Source organism: Eptatretus burgeri, chromosome 13 (assembly GCF_056783735.1).
Source record: "Eptatretus burgeri isolate ZD-2024b chromosome 13, Ebu_testis_v1, whole genome shotgun sequence".
In the NCBI taxonomy this organism is placed as follows: domain Eukaryota; kingdom Metazoa; phylum Chordata; class Myxini; order Myxiniformes; family Myxinidae; genus Eptatretus; species Eptatretus burgeri.
The window spans coordinates 28340254-28358974 of record NC_140973.1 but is presented as its reverse complement, the minus strand read 5'-3'; the positions used below and the strand labels follow the sequence as shown (position 1 = coordinate 28358974).

At 44.6% G+C, this 18721-nt stretch overlaps 1 protein-coding gene across 1 annotated transcript in view; it reads left to right on the top strand.

Moving 5' to 3' along the window:
* Nucleotides 1-304: 304 nt before the first annotated feature.
* Nucleotides 305-18721, top strand: part of LOC147014135 (gamma-aminobutyric acid receptor subunit alpha-2-like) — a 287780-nt gene continuing 269363 nt past the window's right edge. Inside the window, exons 1-3 of the mRNA XM_085851834.1 lie at nucleotides 305-467; nucleotides 2791-3091; nucleotides 5006-5087. Of these exons, the coding sequence (XP_085707960.1) occupies nucleotides 2803-3091; nucleotides 5006-5087 (371 nt within the window). The 5' untranslated portion in view covers nucleotides 305-467; nucleotides 2791-2802. The remainder of the gene's footprint in view (nucleotides 468-2790; nucleotides 3092-5005; nucleotides 5088-18721) is intronic.

Below are 18721 nucleotides of genomic sequence, written 5' to 3'. Positions count from 1 at the left end.
TTCCTTCATCCCCCAAAATGGTAGCAAATCAAGCGAGACCGGAAGCCGTACGAACGTCCGTGCATTTTGTCCTTATTGACGGTACGAAAAAGATCCACATTTTGACCTCTCCGAGTCAGACCATTGCATTTGGGCCGATATGGTAACGCGTGTTTCGGCTTATCTTGCCTTCTGCGCATCCAGCACGTATGAACAGCATCGATACGCCCTCGTGCTGACACGTACTCAAACACGCGACGCACCGCGCTCTCTGCACGTTCGTGCTCACGATTTTAAGTTGAGGCGCGAGTGCGCGTCCGTCCCGCTGCGTGCCGTGCGCAGCCCCTCCACGCGTCCCGCCCGTTGTGGAAGCCTTCCCGCCCGACGCGGCCCCTCCCCCTGGCCGCGCACGGATAAGCACTTGCAGCCCGCACTCGGCACCGGCATCCGGGACTCGGCGGCCTCTCGGACGCGATCTCGAGCCGCCGGTAAGGACGCGCTCGCGACGATGTGTCGACATGCCTGCGGAGCTCGCGCTCACTCTCTCCCTCGCGCTCTCTCCCCTCGCTCTCCTCGCTCTCTCCCTCACTCTCTCCCTCGCTCTCACTCTCTCCCTCACTCTCCCCTCACGCTCTCTCTCCCTCACTCTCCCTCGCGCTCATTCTCCCTCTCACTCTCCCCTCGCGCTCACTCTCTTCCTCACTCTCCCCTCACGCTCTCTCTCCCTCACTCTCCCTCGCGCTCTCTCTCCTCGCTCTCCCTCACTCTCTCCCTCACTCTCCCCTCACGCTCACTCTCTCCCTCACTCTCCCTCGCGCTCATTCTTCCTCTCACTCTCCCCTCACGCTCACTCTCTCCCTCACTCTCCCTCGCGCTCATTCTCCCTCTCACTCTCCCCTCACGCTCACTCTCTCCCTCACTCTCCCTCACTCTCCCTCAATCTCCCTCGCGCTCATTTCAGAGGCCACGACGCAGGGCCTCACAACACGGACACGTCCTTTCGCTCGCTACTCGCGCTTGGGGTTTCTCTTTGTTTTCTCTTTCATAGCCGTGATGCGATGTCGGTGTACGCTCGGCTCCGCAATCCGTGCTTGTTCCGCATTCTCTGTCTCTCCTTCGTCCCACGTCTCTCCGTTACCCCCCTTTCTCTTTTCTCTCACCCTCTAACCCCTCTGAAATCCTCCCTCACTTCCTTCCTCCCTTCTCTCCTCATACAATCATATCTCTCTCGCTCTCTCTCTCTCCCTCTCTCTCTCCCTCCAACCACAATCGCGGTCCCCTCTAACACCTCCACCTCCCTAACACCCCCCCTTTTTATACATACCCCTCTTACCCCCGTCCCCCCGCCTTTTGTATCTCTCCTCTCTCACACTTACCTTTTACACACCCCGTCTCATTCCCCCCCCTCTCCCCCACTCTCGCACAACTCTCTCCTCCTCCCTACTCCTCTTCCCTTCTCCCCACCGAACGATCCTTACTGCTCCCGGATCTTGATCAGCACATCCGTGCCACCGCCCCCCATCCATCGCCTCTGCGGTGATCGAGCGAGCACGGTGTGCGAGCATGTCGTCCGGTTTTTTTATTATTATTATTTTTCAACTTATCCGTCATTTGAAACCTTTGGTGTGTGTGTGTATGTGTGTGTGCGTGTGTGTGTGTGTGTGTGTGTATATGTGTGTGTGTGTGTGTGTGTGTGTGTGTGTGTGTGTGTGTGTGTGATGGATGTGTGTGTGTGTGTGTGTGTGTGTGTGTGTGTGTGTGTGTGATGGATGCGTGTGTGTGTGTGTGTGTGTGTGTGTGTGTGTGTGTGTGTGTGTGTGATGGATACGTGTGTTTGTGTGTGTGTGTGTGTGTGTATACGTGTGTTTGTGTGTGTGTGTGTGTGTGTGTGTGTGTGTGTGTGTGTGTGTGTGTGTGTGTGTGTGTGTGTGAGTGTGTGATGGAGGAATGCGTATGTGTGTGTGTGTGTGTGTGTGTGTTTGATGGATGCGTGTGTGTGTGTGTGTGTGTGTGTGTGTGTGTGTGTGATGGAGGGATGCGTATGTGTGTGTGTGTGTGTGTTTGATGGATGCGTGTGTTTGTGTGTGTGTGTGTGTGTGTGTGTGTGTGTGTGTGTGTGTGTGTGTGTGTGTGTGTGTGTGTGTGTGTGTGATGGAGGGATGCGTGTGTGTGTGTGTGTGTGTGTGTGTGTTTGATGGATGCGTGTGTGTGTGTGTGTGTGTGTGTGTGTTTGATGGATGCGTGTATGTGTGTGTGTGTGTGTGTGTGTGTGTGTGTGTGTGTGTGTGTGTGTGTGTGTGTGTGTGATGGATGCGTGTGTGTGTGCACACGTGTGTGTATGTGTGTGTGTACATGTGTGTTGTGTGTGTATGTGTGTGCGTGTACGTGTGTTTTTGTATGTGTGTTGTGTGTGTGTGTGTGTGTGTGTGTGTGTGTGTGTGTGTGTGTGTGTGTGTGTGTGTGTGTGTGCGTGCGTGCGCGTTTGTGTGTTTAAATGCATTTGCATGTCCTTGGTTTAATCTCACTGTGAAATGTACACAATTACCATCAAGATGTTATTGGCTTTTGATTAAATTATTGAAAGTCAATAAGGTCTATAATTGTGGTCGTTTAGTTTCAGATGAAGGATCTGGTTGACTGATTACAGGCGCACAAGTTTCTGTCAATTTGAGTCGATGTGTGCATGTGGTGGAGTACCAACTGCACATGTACCTGTAGTTTTTTTTTTATCCTCTGGCAATGCTAATATAACACCTGACTTCAACATCCATTACTTGGATGAAATATACTGTTTTGTTTCTTATTTTACAGATATTTGTACACATGAGAGTACCTTTCTCTCACAGTGCCTCTTTGCAGAAACCGGAGATTCATAGCGTGCACTGGATTCCATCCCATCTCATACAACCCATTCCACCGACCCTCATGGCTCCGATTCACCCCGTGCTCAAGATTCACTTCCCTACCCCCCCCCCACCCGAGCGCCAACTAGTCCGGCTTTACGGACCGTTCGAGGGGCGCGGACCCTGGCCATGGCGTCCCGCGCTCTCACTCGTCGCCACGATCGCGATGGCGGTCCAGGGCACACCCGTGTTCAGAGTGTGCAGGCAATGTATTCCATCTCATCTCCGCATGCGTGCACATCTGTATTTTGATTTCACGTCTGCTAAAAGCATCACTTGCTCATAGCCATATATTCCGACCACAGAGTCATATCAGCGCAGTCCCTGTATTTACATCATGCTTCCATGTTGCAAGTGTATGTAAATGTTTCAAAATATGATATTTTATCCCATTAGTTATTATCATTAAATATTTTTTCCCATGCATTGGTTCTGATTGATTTTTTTTTCCCCAGCAAATACTATGTTCTGAAAGGCTTTTAAAGATGTGTGATTATAAAAATGATAAGACTCATTCAAAATCTTGACGTCATCCAAACGAAGTTCGAGCACATGGCGAGAGCACCGGACGAATATACAGGTTCACTTACCTGAATGGACTTGCTTCTCAGTCCATCTCGGCACGCACGATTGTATAGAGAACACGGGTGTTCTGGATTTTTTTTTCTTGAAATGTAAATGTATTCCTGGCTGTTTTGGATATCTCGGCAGCGTGCGGAGCGTGCGTTGCTCATGCAACACGGGTGTGAATATCTCGCAAAGCAACAGCTGCAGAACGCTCACGTGCAAGAAGCATGCTCCGCGGTGCAATCCCATCATGGGAAATCCACCGCTCTCCCTCATTCCAGATCTTTGGTCATGATAACGGCACTTTTAACACTGCACCTGCATGTAGCTGGGAAAGTGCGCTTCCTGCCTCGCACCAATCCTTTGTTGTGTCGCCTCTTGGTCTCGTGAAAACCGCCGACTCAGAGAAAATGTTCTTGATGGAGTCTCAAATTGTTTCGTTGTGATTTGAGTGATGTCCCAGATTAGAAGACTGGTGTGATGTAAGTTACTGAGCCTGATACTCGTGGGACCTCCATCGAGCGGTAAAGACCACGTGCAGGTTTGACATTACGTGGAGTGAGATTGGCATGAGGAGGTCTTGTTTACAGACACGGCTTTGATGGTGCTTCACAGAACACACGCGGGGTGGGAAAAGGGTCTCCAGCTGGATGAAAGCGTCCTTGGGAAGTGAGGAGAATGTGGAGAATTGGAGCAAAAGTCCAAGATTGAGATGTCTCACCTTTTAAAAATTTAAGCCATCATTGTGAGAAACGATACAAGGTTGCATTTAGTCTCTAGGATTTAAAACCTGCTCTTTTCGGCTCTAATTTAAGCCGCTTTTATCCCCGGGCACTCAAACGAATTGTTTGTGCTGTGAAAGAAAATTTCAAATCACTTGAGCATTAAGAGACAGATACGTTGGTCCAGGAATGGGGACACCAGGTAATGGATGTTGTGAGAAGCATCATTGAGTAGGCTTGCAGGTGGTCACTCGAACGGCGGATAGACGTTTATATCAGGACATACTCGTAACGTTAACGCACGGTAAACTCGTTCAATGAGCCCACACGCCTGACCTTGTACGACAAAGTCATGAGTCCTTCATTCCGTGATACTTTAACGTTCACTGCCTTGAGGTCCAGGTGACTCAGCACAAAACAGTCCACATTTGTGGTTCAAGCATTCTGCTTATCCGTGCAGGTACCCATTCTTAAAAGAAGGGCATTGAAAGGGTACATCATCATTTGGGGTTGGAATGGTCGGATACCCGTGAAATACACCCCTGGCTGCTCTGAATTCGATCCAGGAATCGAGTACCATCATCATGAATAGATCACATGTCATGTGCATGCGCATCAAGCTTTCTACAATAATTTCTTTATGTTTCGTACATGACATGACGATGGGTAAAAAGCCTAATGAATAATGTTTTTTTTGTTTTTGTTTTTTAAATTGTTATTTGCTAAACCTTGATGATGCAATACTTTAACTCACTCAAGCATCACAATTGATCATACTAATGATATTTTTGAGTTTTGGATCATGAGCTGACCTGTGGAAACTACATGCTGCAGGTGCAATGGATGTTGGTTCGGTGCTGCTGCCACCGAGGTTCTGCTTGCTCCAGGTGTTGGCCTTCCTCGCATACTGCATCAGGTAACAAAATCCCAGCTTTACATTGTCTGTGACAGGATAAAATAAATAATAATAATATCTCACGTCTTCACGCAACTCTTTCACGTCTGTGGGGTCTCTTCTCTTCTCAAAACACCTTGCTCAGATGTTCAAAATTTAATCTGTTGGGGCGACCTGCATGCCGGCAAAGGAGTGTGCTTTGAAATTGATCTCAAAAGGGATTTTTTTTTTATTTGTTCAGGCTCCCGAGCATAGATCACAAATTATGACAGGCTAGATCTTTAGTAGCAAGCAGTTCGAGTAGCCGGCTGATGATGCTCAAGCAAAACACAAAGCGGGGACGATGCACGCCATCTGCTCGATTCCAGGACCTTCTTTAATCTGAATCCCACATGAATCTATCTGTACCAGCACGGAAAAGACAAGTGAAGCAAGGCCATCTAATCGATTCATGGACAAACATGAATCTTACATATAATGGCAACCACAGCACCATGAAGGTTTTCGGAAATTTTGTGGAATGAGGCAATGGTTTGACAATTCCCTTACATGGCAACCTCTTCCAATGATTTTCTTTCTCTTGTACGGTAACCTTGCACACAATTGGTGGCGTTTACCTGGACCAGCAAATAACCCGTCCTGACGTACGGGTTAATTCCCCCACTTTTATGATGTCGATGGCATATTTTATCATGACTTGTAATACCACCTTCCACCAGATGACACTTTACGACACACATTTATGCAGATATAATAGGCATTCTCCCCCCCCCCCCCCCACAATGAAACCCTGGGACAATGATTTTTTTTTTATCCCTCCAAAACCAACACCCCAATTACAACCATCAGTTTTAAACAAATTCTATACAGCGATTTAGGAGTGCATAGAAGTCAAGCACAGGCACACGCAAACACACATGCGAACGCACAAACACGCACAAGCACACGCAAACACACGCACACACACACACACACACACACACACACACACACACAGTGCACACCTGTCGAATTATATACATTATAGTATTATTACATTATAGTGTAGTCCACTTTCTTCTGTTTCTTCAACTGCAAAATCCCATGCAGTTTATCCATGTCAACCCTTTGTCTTCAGCAAACATTTCAAAAGGTGTGTAGTGTAAACTTGATTGCCACCATAGCAACAACATATTTCTATTTCATCCTCAAATTCCAAGTACATTTATTACAGAGATGTTGCCAGGAGCTATAATTTTGAAAATGTTTGGGAGGGGGGGTGGAGGGAGCGGTGGTTGGCCAAGGTGCATTGTAAGTTAATTTTGTGGGCAGAGATGGAACATTATTCCAATAAGATGAACATAATAATCTTAGAATACATGTTTTTTGAGTTGCAATTGAATACCCTCGAGGTTTTCCGCTCCAAACCGACCCTTTCCCCTCGGTTGTTGCAGCACAATACCCGATTCCAGTTTCCTGGGGTAAAGGCTTTGCAAACTTTTGCACGGTGTCATTTAGATTGACATCCGTGCCATAATGAATCTGAATGAGTGCTAGTGCATTCAACATTTCTCCTGACACGTTAGCCCTTGTAAAATTGTTCAGTCGCTCGATCGAGCACACTTGCACCCCTTTCGCATTCACACAAAGTCAATGGTGTTATACACACAAGCTTCAGAAAGGTGCTGATGTTGGAGTAAATATCAGCATCATAATGTTTGATTGTCTCAGTATAGGTTTTGGGACGTTGGTCTCGTGGCACTGCCTCCCATTTCACCTTCCATCCATGCAGCTCTTCGTATACTAAATCAGGACTGTGACCGTCTGCCCGGTAGGTGTTGACAGCATCCGAGAGGTCAACACTTTCCTTACACAACTGATGGTGCAAGTCCGATTCATTTTCACAGGCTTGAGATAGTGAGGAAAATCTGGCGTCGAGCCGAGTGATAACGCTGCCAAGGAATGAGGCAGCCATATTCCTCCTGAAGCATCTTGAACTATGAAGGATATTTTACAACATCATTTTCTTTGATGAGAATTGCTGGTCTTGACTGGGTAAAGTTACGTGTTTGCACATGCATCCATCGATTGCTCCCATCTCAAATGAACTGTGATGATTTGAAAACGTCCTGGTTCAATGAGGTCACCGACAGAATAATGTACAGAACATGGACTAAAGTCGTCTTGTGGAATGTCTCTTCTGAGTCTGTGAGTTAATTTAAATTCGGTTTGCCCTTTCCCCTGGCTCTGTCCTTGTATTGGTCAGGTGTATGTGTACTTTCCTTTTGGATCCATTTCATTGATAAGTGCTTTGGGGCACAGCAGGATGGTTCACTTTGTCGTGTTTTCACCTTGAAAATGTCTGATTTAGGTTCAGTTTGCGTGGAAAACAGAACAATATCAAAGATAATTACCCTGGTGCTGTGCACGATGTGCCACAACTCATTTTTGTGTGCTGTCTTTTATAATTTTAAGCTGGCTGTCCCTTCTGCAATCATATGGAAGTACCGTGAATGATTCTACCGTATCCTTTGTAAGGAGTCTTTTTGGTCAGTATCATGTCAAAAATCAACTTGCCTACACTCATTCGGTAACATGTCGTTTGATGCGATAAGGAGTGATTAGAAACTGAAACGTGCACTATTTACACCTGAGCTGATTTGAGCACACATTAAATAAATAAATAAATAAAATTCTGCCAGGAAAAAGCTTGGTACTCTTGTGATAAATTACCCAAAAATGAATGACGAGATGAATGCATTTACAGCAAATGCAATATTTACATTGGAAAACGTACTACCAGGAGTAATCACGAGCATGTGACTAATAAATAACTTGACAGTTACTCAACAGAATGCCCAGCAAGGTCAATGTGAAGTCCGCCTGCCTTGGGATTGTAGGGAAAATCATTTCGATATATCAGTTGAATTGGAAAAGCTGGTATCGTGCCTGTTTCCACCGGTTTTGCCATAATGGCTGAGTTTATCAGGACAGCCTGAATTGTCCAAAGTGTAAGGTTATTCTTCCCTTTGAAAGAGCTAGAGTCAATGGTCTGTGGGAACTTATATTTTATTGCTTTCTCTGTGGAAGACATGCTTTGTTATTTTAGTTGACCAAACGGAATTGTTTATCATCCAAAGGAATTGCCAAAATGCTATATCTGCAATGACAGCTCTTGTATCCCTCAAGATGGAAATTTATTAAATGCCAATCATTTCATTTACTCTTAACAACCTCTTCTTTTTTTTTTAGTGATGAGTTTGCCCATCACATGGCCTTGTGGCCACTCAAAGGTGGGGGCTTCAAAAAATAAGTTGGAAGAGGAATCGCTGGAAAAGCATATACTTATTCACATCTCTCATAAAGTGGGAAAGTTGTATGTTGCTGGGAAACAGGATGCAAGGGAATTCCAGAGTTTGGCAGTGAGTGGGGAAAAAAACTGGAGGAACATCATACTGTGTTGACTTTAGGAATCCAGACAGTGTGGGGTGTGCAGAGGCTGCCAAACGTGTAGAGTGCGTGAAAGTATGTATAGGACGGACAGGTAGTGTAATGCCCTTTGAGCATCTTCCATTTTAGTACCTGTAAAAGCGACAGAGCGTCAAACCGAGAGAGGCTCCAGAGATGATGCCAGATCATGGGCTACCAGGTAAACAACTGATCGTTTAATTCTGTCAAGAAGGGACAGAAGATGAGTCGGTGCATGCACCCAGATGTGACTGCAGTATTCCATGACTGGACATATGGTGGTCTTGTGCAGGTTGAGCGGGGCCTCGGGAGGGAAGTATTGGTGAGCCCGATGCAAGCAGCCAATTTGCTGGGAGGCACTTTGGGCAATTCCAGAAATGTACCAATGCAAACCAAGGTAAGCACTGATGTCCAGACCAAGAAGACAGATGTCAATGAGTTCTTGTAATGGAGCTTGGTCCATAACTAAGTTATGAAAAGAGGGGGATCTTGACCTGGACACGGATATGAGGTATTCTTTTGATTGTCGCTGATGAACCAGTCATTTCTCCAGTTACTGACATTCTCAAGGTCCCGATTTAGATCGACGCTGGCTTGAAAGCGGAGTGATGCTGGCGGGAAGCCAGGATAAGTAGTTTATAGCGTTGGGTTATTAGCATAAATGGCTAGCTGAGATGAAATGTTGTGGGGCAGGTCATTTATATAAAACAGAAACCACGAAGGCCCCAACACAGTGCCCTGGGGAACACTTGCATTAATGTTACAGGCTGCAGAAGCTTGACCTTCATGCCACACAAAAAATGGCGATCTGTGAAAAAGTCCAAGATTTTTTTTTGTTTTTTTTATACATAGTCAAGGCTTGTGGAAGAGCTAGAATTAGTAGACTGAATGTTTCAGGATGCAAGATAAAAGGAACATTTGAGAGAAAGGGGAAACATCAACAGCAGAGTTGAAGGCCAAGATAGAGGGAGACTTGGACAAACAAAGGATGTGGGGAGGAATGAGGGGGCAGGAGAAGATGCATGGGGTGGACAATATGGATACAGAAGGCAACTCTCAGGAGGGAAACTGGAAATTTGGAAGGATGAGGGATTGGGGTAGAGTAGTGAGGGCATTAACGAGGTTAAAAAAAGATCATGGTTTTGGATTGGGGGATCATTTGAGATGGTGGTGAACAGCTGTCTTGAAGACCTGGAAGGAAAAGTGATATTGAAGAGAATGTGGAAGGTGGTTCCACAAGTGGAAGAAAAGAGGAATAAATGAGTGGAGTTGAGCAGTCCAGCCATCCATCCATCCATTGGGACCACACTCTGTACAGAGCATTTGTTCTGCCAAAGCAGTCTCCTGGGCTATTGGGCACAATCCTGAACGGGTCACCACTCCAACACAGAATACTCAAATGGCTCAATCATCCCAGCAAGCTGGTACTCATTTTGCCAACCTCAGAAGGATAGCAGGCTGAGTCCAGTGTGACCACTCCTCATTTTCATAAATGCCAAGGTGAGCCAATGAAAAAAGCCAAGAATTCACAAGGTTTCGGAAAAAGCGATGATAATAGAAAACCTATACGCCAAGAAAACCTATAGAAAACCAAGACACCAAGGTGAACAACGAATAGCCAAGATGATGTGAAAAAAGCCAAGGAGTGGTCACACTGGCTGAGTCAGCTCCACCTGGTATTAATTCAACAGCCAAGTAGGATTTGAACTCAATACATTCAGATCCCAAGCCCACCACCCTACCCATGAAACCAACAGCAGGCAGGTAAGCAGTGATCTTGGATTTAGGTCATTTAACCAGACGAGGGTTGATGGTGGACCGTGTATGCCCTGCAAAAACCTGTGGGGTCAAAGCACAAAAAGAGCAGAGGGTGCAAGACCAGAGAGGACATGGTAGAAAACAGAGAGACCACCGACCTGTCTGCAACGGCATAGTGATAGACCAATGGGCTCAGCTTCATCGTGGGAGATTCCAATAATCTTGAAGGCCTTGGTTTCCACAACATCAAGCTGAGCAAGGTGTGAGGCAGGGGACCCAGCCCAGAGGGGTGAGTCGTACTCCATCAAGCTGCGGATGAAGGCCTTGTAGGTGGATAGGAGTTCAGGTGTGCCAACGAAGGACTTTGTATGATGGAAGATGCCCAGTCGGCGACGAGCTTTGGAAGTCAACTTTGAAATGTGGTTTGCCCAAGAAAGATCATGGCTGATAGTGACACCCAGAAGTTTGAATGACTGAACCTCCTCAAGTGGATTGTTCAGAAAGTAGATGGGGAGGGGAGGGTTGCCAGACGGTGATATTTTTCAGGATTGAAAGACATATTCCAACTGTTTGACCATCTTGTGATTTTTGCAAGAAGAGAGGGAGAGGCTGCAGCCTTCCTGTCTGAAGGATGATGGATATCATGACAGAGGGTGGAGTCATCAAATAAATAAAGAGGATTTTCCAGAGAGTCAGAGAGATCATTGATGAAGATCAGGAAGAGGACTGGGCCCAGAATACTATCTTGGGGCACTCCAGCCTTGGTAGTGAGAGGAGATGAAAGAATTCCATTGAGTGCCACACGTTGGCTACGAGAGTAGAGGAAGTCAGTAAGCCATGTCTGGAGTTGAAATTATTGCAAGCAAAGGCCCAGAGATACCATATGACGTTAACTTGTGAATGAGACCCTTATGCCAAACTTTACCAAAATCTTTGGAGATGTCAAGGGCTACAAGTCTGGCCTCGTTGCGCCAGTCTAGAGCATGATTCATGTGTTCAGTTATGAGGGAAAGAACATGACCAGTAGATCTGAAATGACAGTTATGATACAGAGCATCAGTTAGGAGATTGTGGTCTTCCAGGAAAGTCATAAGCTGCTCTTTGATTATACATTTGAATACTTTGCTCAGAATGGGAAGAAGGTTGATTGGCCTGTATTTGGACAGATCAGATTTCTCTCCAGAGCCTTTAAATGTCGGTATTGTACAACTGAAGCCAATTTCCAGCAAGGTGGGAAAACGGACTGAGAGGCTTAGGTTGCACAGTTTTGAGAGAATAGGGTACAATTCTGGTAAGCACATGTTCAGGACAATTGCAGGAATACGATCTGGTCCAACGGCTTTTGAAATGTCCAGCCCTCAGATGACTTTCCCAACTTTCTGAGGAGCGATAATGACAGTATGGAACGACAGTGGAGCTGTTATTGTTAAAGAAGTGGGGGTGTGGTGAGGGGGGGAGGGGATAGAGTTGGTGGAGAACTTAAATCCGGCTTTCCCATTTACAATCATGTGATGTCAAAATGAATTTTCTCCATGACTCCATGACAATTTTCACAACAGTCATCCTTTTGAGTGGATGCTATGGCGATCCACAGACCCTGACTGTATTTTTAATGAGTATTTTCAGTTACAATCTATAGCCTGGTGTTGGCTTAGTGGTTAGAGTGGTGGCTTGGGATCCCAGGGTCCTGAGTTCAAGCCCCGTTGGCTGCTGAATTAACACCAGGGGGTTGACTCAGCCTGCCATCCTTCCGAGGTCGGCGAAATGAGTACCAGTGTACTGGTCCCGGTGTATGCCCCGGTTAGAATAGGTGTACCATATCCCTGTGTGTCGTAAGAGGCGACCAGGGTTGGCGTCAGGAAGGGCATCTGGCCATAAAACATTGCCTCAAGAAAAAGCCCAACCCCTGCACAGCAGGGAAAAATGGCTGTAAAAACGGTCATTTTAATTTTCAGTTACAATCAGAAATCCATGCCAACTTTCGAAAGAGTTAAGCAGGTAAGTAACTATTTTCTTACCTGTGTTAACCTGGCACCGTCATGTATAAGTCAGAAAATGTCCTGTGCTTCATGTCTCCACATCAGTGAGGAAGAAGCCTGACCCAGGACACTACTTTATCTGTCTTACTAAAATGTATTGAAGTCATACATACTCAAGGCTTATTCTGTCATAATATGCTTGGTGTTGGCTTCATGGTTAAGGTGGTGGGCTTGGGATTCGAGGATCCTGAGTTCAAACCCCCCTCGGCTGTTGAATTAATACCTGGTGGGATTGATTTTGCCTGTCATCTTTCCGATGTCAGCAAAATGAGTGCCAGCTTGCTGGTATACCATGTCGGAGTGGCGACTTGTACCCAGGATTGTACCCAATAGCCAAGGAGACTGCTGAGGCAGCACCAACGCTCTGCACAAAGTATGGTCCCAATGGATGGCTACTGTCATAATCACGAATACCTGGTTCAAAAAGTTACTCCAAGTTGTGGCTCTATAATGTTGTAGTTAAAGAGAAATGTGAGTTTTATAATCAGGAAAAAGATGCGGCTTTGCTCGAGGAATTGAAAATACCATCACGGCCAACAAAAACATGCAAATCAAATTCAAATCGCAGACGTTTGCAAGATAATGCAAATCTTCTTCTTCTTTCGGCTGCTCCCGTTAGGGGTCGCCACAGCGGATCATCCTTATGATCCGCATTGTGATTTGGCACAGGTTTTATGCCGGATGCCCTTCCTGACGTAACCCTGGTCGCCTCTTACGACACAGGGATATGGTACACCTATTTTAACCGGGGTATACACCGGGGGGGGGGGGGGGGTTTGCAAGATAATGCAAATGTCTCCCCTAATTTGCACTTATCAACAAAAAGTATAATGTAAAAAAAATAACAGGGTATGCAATCTCTGTTGTCGCAACCTTTCATTCCCATGTTGAGATAGGTTTTGAACTTTTAACTGTTCCCATGTGAAATTGAAACTACTCTCTTGAAAACCATTTGAATGAACAGTTTACGTTTTGTATCCCACTGATAGGCCGGATATGGATCCAGACCTCAACCAAAACCGAAACATTTTGTTTGTGTCACCTATTCAACGTATCCACGAAGTTTCGTCCGAATCCGTCCATAACTGTTTGAAATATCGTGCTGCGATCTATCATTTTTTTCTCAATCTCTCAATGGTGAAGACTCACTTAAATAATGAAAAAATTCGAGTATTCGGATCAGAATCGTCACCAAAATGGAATCGATTCGTCCTTGTCGCGCGTCCATTCTGTCCACCAAGTTTTGTCCAAATCAGTCTGTAACTTTTTTGAGATGTCCTTCTCACTAACAGACAGACAAACAAACAGGTGTGAAAACATAACCTCCGTCCACCTTCGGTGGTGGAGGTAAAAATGTTTGTCAATTTAAACAGCATCGCTGAATAGTCACATAAAACAGGTGGCCACCTAATTAGTTATCTAAAATTGCAAAATATTCCTCCATGCAAACCTGAATGTCAAATATTTTGGCTGTGTAACACAAGTGATGTCATAAAATACAGTAGGTGGCCAGATAATCGGTTTATTACTGTAATTAGCAAAAGTAAGTCAAAGGACAGATCAGCCCATAAATCAGTCCTCCTCTCTGGGCTGGCTCCCCTGCCTCACGCCTTGCTCAGCTTGATGCCGTGGAAACCAAGGCTTTCAAGATCATTGCTATCTCTCATGCTGAAGCTGAGTCTATGGGTCTATCACTTCACCATCACCGACAGGTCGGTGGTCTCTCTGTCTTGTACCACCTCCTTTCTGGTCTTGCATCCTCTGCACTTTCCATGCTTTGCGTGCTTTCCTCCACGTTTTTGCAGGGTGCACACGGTCCACCATCAACCACCTTCTGATGAAACTACCTAAACCCAGGATCACTGCTCACACCCACTCATTCATTCCTCTTTTTTTTTTCCTGCCTGTGGAACCAACTTTCACATCCTCTTCAATCTCGTGCTTCCCTGCGGGTCTTAAAGATAGCCGTTCACTGCCATCTCAGATCATCCCCAATCCAAAACAATGATATTTTCGACTGCCATAACCCACACACCCCCCTCCCACTTCACCCTTTTTTTCCTTCCTGAGAGTTTCCTTCTATATCCATCTCATCCACCCCATTCATCCTTTCCTCCCACCCCACCCCAATTCCTCCCCACACCCATTGTTTGTCTAAGTCTTCCTTGATCTTGTCCTTCAACTCTGCTATTGGATCCCTCCCCCTCTCTACTGCTCCGTTTGTCTTGTTACATATTGATACATTCAATGTACTCTTCAATGAGCCTTGACTATGTATACAAAAATAATATCGGTCAGCACGACAAAGTTTGCAAAGCATCTTGTACAACACCCCAAAGTGCATTGTTACTTATCAGTGAACACACAAACCTTTGCCAAGTTAAGAAAGAAAGAAAGCAGACAATTCTCTACCTCCGTTGGTCTGAAGGGGCTATGGCAGGTATTTCTTTCTGCTAAGCCTTGTCTGGATTATTTGAAATATAAGGAGCTGTGGTAGGCATTAGCTTGGTAAGCCAGAAACCTTAATTTCACTGGATTTTGATCTTTTGACCCCCATATAATCCTGAAAAAGATTCTAATCCGAAATATTTCTCTGCATCGCTACAGAGGCGTTTGAAAACACTTTTGTGCCAAATTTAATCTCTCTGGACTCAAATATAAAGGTGGAAAGGAAAAAAAGATGTGATTTATAGTGTTTCATCTTTGATTCCTCAGCATCGGAATGGGTGGGCCGATATCGGAAGGGGTCTGTATGTATTGAACCAAGGTACCTCTAATCCAAATTTGAAGAGGATTGGCTCAGAAATGAAGGAATGGTGTGTGATTGTAATCTGTTGGAAAGGATTTTTAAAAAGAAACGGCACAGACAATAATCCCCCCCCCCCCTTCCTGCAGGAGGAGACCAAAAACCACTGCAAGCAGCTCACACAGTTCTTGGTTGCAGAATTATTCATATTTTTGTGAACTTATCTGCAGCTTACATTTTGGTGGGCCGCTTTTGTGAGATTTTATCGAGCATTGCTGGTTTCAGAACTGTCAACCCCTGAGCCAATGAAATGAGCACGTTTGCTAAAATATTTTTTTTCCAAATGCAGAATATATGTATTTATTTTATTGACCATAGCTTTTAATGTGTGAAATAATTGTTGGTCTGCTTCAGAGTATCAGGAAAGGATTAAATACGCGAGTCGCCGAATGCATATGACAATTGACGTATTAAGTATACAAGGTTAATTTTGGGAGATATTTTTTCTACTCTTCAGGTAAGATATGGAACTTGCTCCCATTTGGCAATTAGTGCAATGGACATTTATGCAATTTGTTTTTTGGTTGTTTGCCAACATGGCTACCATTAATTAATTAATTAATTAATTACTAAATGGCGCAAACAGCAAGTACAATATGTTTCAATGTAAACACCATCCCTTGATGGAAACGAAACAAGCACTTCGTATGAGCCTGTCTTTCAGCCAAGCTGCTATAATCAGGCTTGTCAGTGAATTTCGAAGAATCCTGGCTGTGTTTTGCATGCGATTCTGGTGAGTGGATGGCCTGGAAACTCGGCATGACTGCAAAGTGACCACTCTAGTGGAGGGAGATGAGCCATAAATTAAATTGGTATGCACCACAGACCAAAGCGCCTCTTCCTGTGTGTTCTTCATGTGTTGAACTTATTAATAATAATAATAATAATAATAATAATAATAATAATAATAATAATAATGAGAACAGCACTCGGTAGAGCACATCCCCCCATCAGGCTGAACAGTTTACGTTTTGTATCCCACCGATAGGCCGGATCTGCCTCCGGATCTGAACCGAAATCGAATCGGCTTATTCTTTTTAATCAGCTTGTTCTTGTCACATACCTAAATCATCCACCAAGTTTTATCATAATCCATCCACATCTTTTTGAGATATTGTACTCTATATTGTTTTTGGCCCCATCTCTCGATGGTGAAGAATCACTTTCAAAATTGAAAAATTCTAATATGCAGTTCTGGATCTTCACCAAAATCGAATCAATTCGTCCTTGTCACACAGCCAACATGTCCACCAAGTTTTGTCAGAATCCATTCATAACTTTTTGAGATATCTTGCAAGCCTGGTGTTGGTTTAGTGTTCGGGTGGCTGGCTTGAGATGTTAAGGTTCTGAGTTTGAGCCTTGTTTTCCACTAAATTAACACCTGGTGGGGTTGACTTAGCCTGTCATCCTTCCAAGGTTGGAAAAATGAGTACCAGTGTACTGGTATAGGGGCACAGTATCAGCAGCATAGTTGTGCTGTAACAAAATGATAGCTACACAGCAGCCAAGCTTCTGTACACAAGAAGAAGCAGAAGCAATATTGGTGTTATCATTTTTGGCCCTATCTCTCGATGGTGAAGGTTCACGTAAAGAATTCTCGTATCCAGATTTGGATGTTCACCAAAATCGAATCAATTTGTCGTTGTCACACACCCAACATGTCCACTAAATTTCATCTGAATCCGTCCATATTTTTTTTGAGATATCTTGCTCAGACAGACAGACAAACAAACAGACAGGTGTGAAAACAACCTCCGCCAACCTTCAGTGGCAGAGGTAATAATAATAATGCAATATGTTCTCTTACAAGGAAATTCAAAGCAGCTCGAGACTATTAGGCCCCATAAAGTCCTGTGCTATTATTGCCAACCTACGGTTGTGCGTCTGTGCTCTAAGCCAAGCATCAAGCAAGGGATCACCACGGAACATTTTTTAAGTCTTTGGCTCTAACCATTACACCACTGAGTCTGGTTGAATTTCTTTGTCATAACAATTTCATGCGTTGAGTATATCATCCTCAGTGAGGCTTTTACAAGTGGCGGTTTGGGCAAGATGGACAATTAGCTCTGCAATTAAGAATACATACATACATACATACATACATACATACATACATAATACATATACCGTATATATTCTTGATCCACCTGAGCCGGCAGTGGTGATGACTGACAACTACTTCTTGTGATAGTCTTGCCACCCAGAGAGCAATTCAGCTTCAGTCTTGTGGGTTGTATTTGCTATTGGGATAGTTTTTTCTGGGCTGCCAATTCTCCATTATACTGTATGTTTAGCAAGTTGAATATGGCTGGTTCCAGCTGAATCTGTGGACTCATCCATGTGTTGGAAAAGGTCCCTATTATTCCTGAAGTATTTTCCATAAAATGCTAAGCTGTGTGTTGGAGCTTATCAAGTGGTGGATCCTGTTGTCTGGTTTTGTAGATTTGTCTGATGTTCTGGAGCAAGCCGTTCGATGAATGGATGGATCTCCAATAGGCCTGAGCATGTGTGCTCGTGTTTGAGTACGAGAAGAGACAAGAGGCTGCTCACGAACTTGACTCACCAACAGGACCCCTCTCCCCCTTATCATGGAACCTGCTGTGGCATTCTGGACACAAAACTGAAGCTGATCACTGACATGGTGTATAACCTCCAGTGCATTTCACAAGCTCCTCGTGTCTTTTTCTTCTTTTCCATTCTGGTGACTGTTGTAGTCTGGTGTAGAAGTTCTCCATTCCATATTTTGTCAGCTTGTACCAGTGTGGTCGATTACGGCAATGCTGCTCCCATCAAGATTTTCTAACATATCCGGTTTCCTTCGGTCTTGTTTGTTTTTCTTTACAAGACTGAGGCTCATGGAAGATAAAGATTGAATCGACAGTGGAGTAGCAGGGCAACAATTGAGCACAACGAGCAAGGGAATTAATGACCAGGAAAAGGAGAAAGAAGGGAGGGGGAGGAAACACTGGAAGTAAGGAAATGTTGTCTTTCCATTTTTGTTTTGCTTCGCGTTGATGTGTTTTTCCCAGTTTTAATTCAACGAACAGCTCTTGTTTTGGTAGTCTTTTGTCACTCATTTTTCCGAGGTGCTCCAGAAATTTTACTCATTATCCTCTCAGCATTTTTAGATCCTCGTGGAGGATCTCTAAGTCTTACTCGCGTCGTTGTTCTTCTATATCTTCTTCTTGTGGACTTTTTTGTTTCACAGCCTACAGTTTTCATCGAAACTTCCTGAAACTTGGCATATATATGTAAAAATACCCTGCGCAGACAGTAACCATCTCCGATTTAGAAAATTCCTCCTAGAAAAAAAAGTTATGACGTCAAAATATCTCCGCTAATGGAAATCGCCTTAAAAATTATCTCCGAAACTCGGCAAGCTTTTTGAATTCTGTTTGCGGGAATCGAACAGGGCATTAGCAGAGATGAATTACCGCACATATGATACATCACTATGACGTCATATCAATTTTTATGACGTCATTCCTATTTTTTGACATTTTTTGTTTCACAACCCAGAGTTTTCACCGGATCTTCGTGAAACTTTCCATGTATATGCAGAAAGCCCACGCACAGGCAGTAACCATCTCCGATTTTGGAAATTC